This window comes from Eurypyga helias, unplaced genomic scaffold, assembly GCF_000690775.1.
Source record: "Eurypyga helias isolate BGI_N326 unplaced genomic scaffold, ASM69077v1 scaffold38187, whole genome shotgun sequence".
In the NCBI taxonomy this organism is placed as follows: Eukaryota; Metazoa; Chordata; class Aves; order Eurypygiformes; family Eurypygidae; genus Eurypyga; species Eurypyga helias.
In genome coordinates, this window is record NW_010261742.1 from 3751 (window position 1) to 8356 (window position 4606).

The 4606-nt window shown below is 46.5% G+C and overlaps 1 protein-coding gene across 1 annotated transcript; it reads right to left on the reverse strand.

Annotated features, from left to right (window-relative positions):
- Window positions 1-3060: 3060 nt before the first annotated feature.
- On the reverse strand, window positions 3061-4602 carry LOC104503653 (tetratricopeptide repeat protein 30A-like; the record flags this gene model as incomplete). The annotated part of the gene is made up of 1 exon (XM_010155484.1): window positions 3061-4602. A coding segment is annotated over one exon (1476 nt), but the record flags the coding sequence as incomplete, so codon positions are not given.
- Between the last annotated feature and the right edge of the window lie 4 nt (window positions 4603-4606).

Sequence of the window (4606 nt, forward strand, 5' to 3'; positions counted from 1 at the left end):
TGCTCCAAACACACACATACGCGCTTTCCTTTAAAAATGTGGTTTTGTGCGTAAGTCACATAGTGGCGACATTAAATGCAGTACAAAGATGGTAATAAAACTGGTTGTAACATTTATATAGTTTTCATGCCCGAAGTGCTTTTCAGTTGGTGATGCTATAAATGTGTGCTTGCTGCTGGTGGTGGTGACACACACTGCGAAAGACAGTGGCTGTGTGACCCCGGACCTGTGGCCACGGGGAAGCTGGGTGGCTGTTGCAGAGGTGGCTGTGGTGGGCAGGGAGGAAAATTCTGGTGGGATGGGGAGGAAACCCCGCACAGAAGCATCCATGGATGCAGCAGAGGAGGAAGCACCTGTCTCAGGTCTCCTCCTGTTGTGACTCAGATCTGCCGCTTCCCTCGCTCCTGTCAGCAGCAGAGGCCTCTCCACATGGGTGGGGGTCGTGGTGTTCAGCATCACCCAACCTGCTTAGAATCCTTGGGCTGTCTGGGTGCACAGGATACCCTGGGAGGAAAAGCAGATAAAAACAGGGGAGGAATAGGGAAAAAGCTGCTATTGACATTTTTCCCAGGGCTCTCCAGTGGCTTTTTGTGCGTCTGATCTATTGCATCTGGATGAAGCAAATTCCAGACATGCTGACTGCCCTCAAGCCCTATCTTCTAAAACAGCCACACCTTGCACAACCCCATGTCCTTTTATGAGGATTTTTTTCCATGGGGAGTGTGGCTGTTCTCCCTTCTCACCCTGCGGCAGAGGGCCCTGTGCCTTCCCTGGAGGCGGGCAGGTGCCAGAGCTGGCCCTCCCGGTCACCTCCGCTTCCTTGCGGTGGACCCCTGTGTGGCTGTGGAAAGCCAGGAAGAGGTGAAGTGCTTAGTGCAGCTAATTCCAGCTGCAGCGCCCTAATGGAAGTCATGCACCAGTTGTATGGAAAGCACTAGAGCGTGTGAACATCACCGAACAGTCAGCCGTGGAAAGGTCTCCACGTTGGTCTCCGTTGGAGGGCATTCAACATTTGCACAGGCACAGAACTGCAAAGTGAAATCTTTTTTTTAAGCGTCCACTGACTTTTACAGAATACGCACGATGAATATTAAACGGGGGGCTGACGTTCCCTAAGCCGTTGCCTGTTACTGCGCTTCAGACATCGTTATGTCGCGTGACTTTTAAAAACTTTTTTTTAAAGGTCATGCTGTTTATGCTGCATAATCTATAATACAATTCCACTGTAAATTAGAAACATACTTTACAGCCTGCTGCTGTGCTTCATGGAGGTGAACAAGATTTGAAATCACGGGTGTCTTCCTTGTGGGAAATATTAAATATTGCTGTAATTGGGGGCTTTATGGGCTAGTAATGAGCTATGGAGGCCTCTCTAGGACACCTCACAGCATCTCCTGCCTGCTCCATAACCTCTCCAGAACGTTTTCCCATCTTGACACTGTTACGTTTGGTTTTACTTCACTGTTACAGGAAGTTTTGGGCAAACTGTAACAAGACCTAACCCACAGCTGGTTTCTTTAGCTACAGAGGAGATGCTCAGCCCTGACAGGTTTCTCTCCCAGCAGATAAGCAGAGTTGACTCTATTTGTTGAAATAGTTGCAGGCCTATTCAGTCCCTATATTCACTAGCTCTCTGGAAGGATTAAGTATTCTATCACTTTATAACAGAGCAACTTTCTAAAATACTGTCCTTTTTCTTTCCAGGTAAACCACAGCATAGAAACAGGAATTTAAGGGACATGCAGCCTGATTCCAAAATTCCCCCCTGACAGCTCTTCAGGGAGCCAGTATCAGAGGTAAGCAAATGAGTTAAAGCTGCAGATCTTTGATCCTTATTTAAAAATCGTCAGGTCACACATCGCTTCAGAAGGCAGAATACACAAGAAGGACAGCAGCCATGGGGCACAAAACCAGCCTGCATAAAAACACTGAAAGGTATTCTGGTCTCACTGGGCTGTGGAACATGTAATATGGTTGAAAAGGTATGGGAAGACTGTTGAGAAAACATACTCTCTGATGCCAGTGCGATAGAAATGCGAAGTAAAAGAATTAAGCAAATAACAGGGTTTCAGAGAGGTGTTAAGAGATGCAGGAACAGTAACACGTGGAGGAAACTGAGAAGCAGATTTCCTCCATCTAAGGGTAGAAGCAGTAAGCTTCACATGAAACAGAAGCTACATGTTTTTTGAGAAATATGGAGAATAATATAATTTCCCATTCACAAGGTCTTTTACCAGAGACTGGTATATTTTGACAATGGTTTTTGGATGAAAGGGGCAGGCCAGGCTGCAAATGGAGGACCGTGTTGTTAAGTAAGCACTAGCTACTAAACAGGTCTGCAGGGCAACAGCTGCTGCTCGGATGGCACAGGCATGGAGATGTGGCGGGGTGCAGAAGCTGAGGGGCGGCACTGGGCAATGACTGAAGCCAGTTATGTCCAGTCATAATGAACTTTACTGTAAGGGTAGACCTAAACTGAGGTACCATCCTAATATGCCCTTCCTGGAATATATTCCTGGTCCCTGTATTAGGTATACAACTTCCCAGAATACTCATGCGTTATTACCGAGTGAGCAAAAGGCAACATTAATCTTTGCAGGACTGATTTTTTTATTATAAAGCCATTTTCTGTGTTTGAATATACTATCAACATGGTCTGTAACTTATTAAAAATACCTTGCAAAAAGCAGAAGAAAGAAACATTTTACACACAAGCAAAAATTAGAGAATTAAAACCACTCCGTTTCTTCAATTTCTGTGCTAGAAGAGATGGATAACACATTGTTTTCCACTGCCAACCAATGAAAAGAAACTTGGTCAAAATTTCAGAAGGATAAAATTTACAGGTGAAAACTCTCTGCTATTTCTGTAATTAAGTTCTTGGTCAACACATCTTAAGGTGTGTTTAACATAACAGATCACTGAGAATGGCCCTAGTTATTTGGTGCATGTTAATTTCATGCAAATATTCCATTTTCCACTGAATGTTGTTAAAACTCAGGCCAAGATCTTTGAAGGTAAGCAGTCAAGAAAAGCCCTTACCACTGTGGACTTCCAGGGTGAGCATCACCTCACAAGCATAAGAACAGACACAAAGTTCTCATTTCTGCTGTACGGGAACACCATTTAGGCAGTCCACCCTATGATCTTGTACATCAGCGCTCGCAAGAGCCTGGCTTCGTAGGTAACTGTGTTCTTCCCACTGTGCATCCTCTTCTCTTCAAGGGGCTGCTCAATGACAGCTGGGATGTTTCTTCCATACAGCTCACACTGCTTCAGAAACTGGATGCACTCTTGAATAACGCTGTCGCGTAGCATGACCATGTGCTTGGACATGTTCTCCAGCAAGGACAGGAAACACCGTTTGGCGTAATACCATGTATCAGTACTCAGTTTTTTGTTATAGGGCTCCAGGCTTTTAATGACCCTTGAAATACCGAAGTCATAGTTTCCCTTCACACAGTAGAGGGTACCAATGACTAGATTGACAATGCAAAGATGGTAGATATTTTTATCGGGATTATCATAGGTCAGTAGCTCTTCTCCCTTCTCTATCTTCCTCATCAGTTCCTCTGCGTCTTCATTCTGGCTTGACAGGATGTAGGAAACGCAGAGGTTAGCTAACACAATGGCACTGACGTGGAGAATGTTGTCGTAGTGCTTTTTAACTATTGGCTCATAGAAGCCAATAGCCTCTTTATACCTGTTCTCCTGCATGAAGAGCACGTGAGCCACATTGAGCTTCCACACCTCCTGTTCGCTACAGAACTCCACTGACTTGCGGAAAATCTTTTCTACCATTGTGTAATTCTTCATGTCCCAGTAGATCTTTGCCTGAGCCATCAGGACAGGTATATATTTATCCAGAGTCTCATCATACTCATTAACTGCCTTTTTTACAGCTTCATCATCCCAGCTTTGCCTACCTTCCTGTACCTGCTTTGTGAGTTTTCTCAGCTGCTCAGTCAGTGCCCCGGCCGAGTCGTCCAGCTTGTGGAAAGCCTCTTCAGGGGCAGTTTGACAAGTAATAACGGCATCCAAGAAGTTGTACAAGTAAGGTGTAAGCAGTTTGTAGGTCAGATGGGCATTCTCTGCCAGCACATCAGCTGCCAGGTCGTAGTATTGATGCTTGCAATAGAGGAGTAGCAAGTTTCCGAACGTTTCTGGCGGACAGGGGTTCTGCAGCAGAAGAAACTGCAGTTTCTCAAACCCTTCGGTGGGCTGGCTGTCCATGTTCATTAGTGCTTGGTTGTGCAGCGTGACTGGGTCCAGCTCCTCCTCAGCCCTCGGCGGCATATCTGTGAGCGCATCCCGGGCCGCTGCTAGGTTGCGCAGTTGGTACTCAATGGCTGCCTTGAGGTTGAAAGCCTCCACCAGGGCAGTGCGGTGCAGGAGCAGAGTGTTGCCGACGCTGCGGACATCGATGCCCTCGGTGGTCATGCCCACGCTGAGCTCTGGGTGCTGGTGGATGCCGCGCTCTATGATATCGGAGATGTGTTTGAGGGCGAGGGCATACTGCTTGGCTGTGTAGCAGCACAGCGCTATGTTGTAGGACAGCTCAGGGCAGTAACCCAACACTTGCATGGCGCTGGTAAACTTGCTGCTG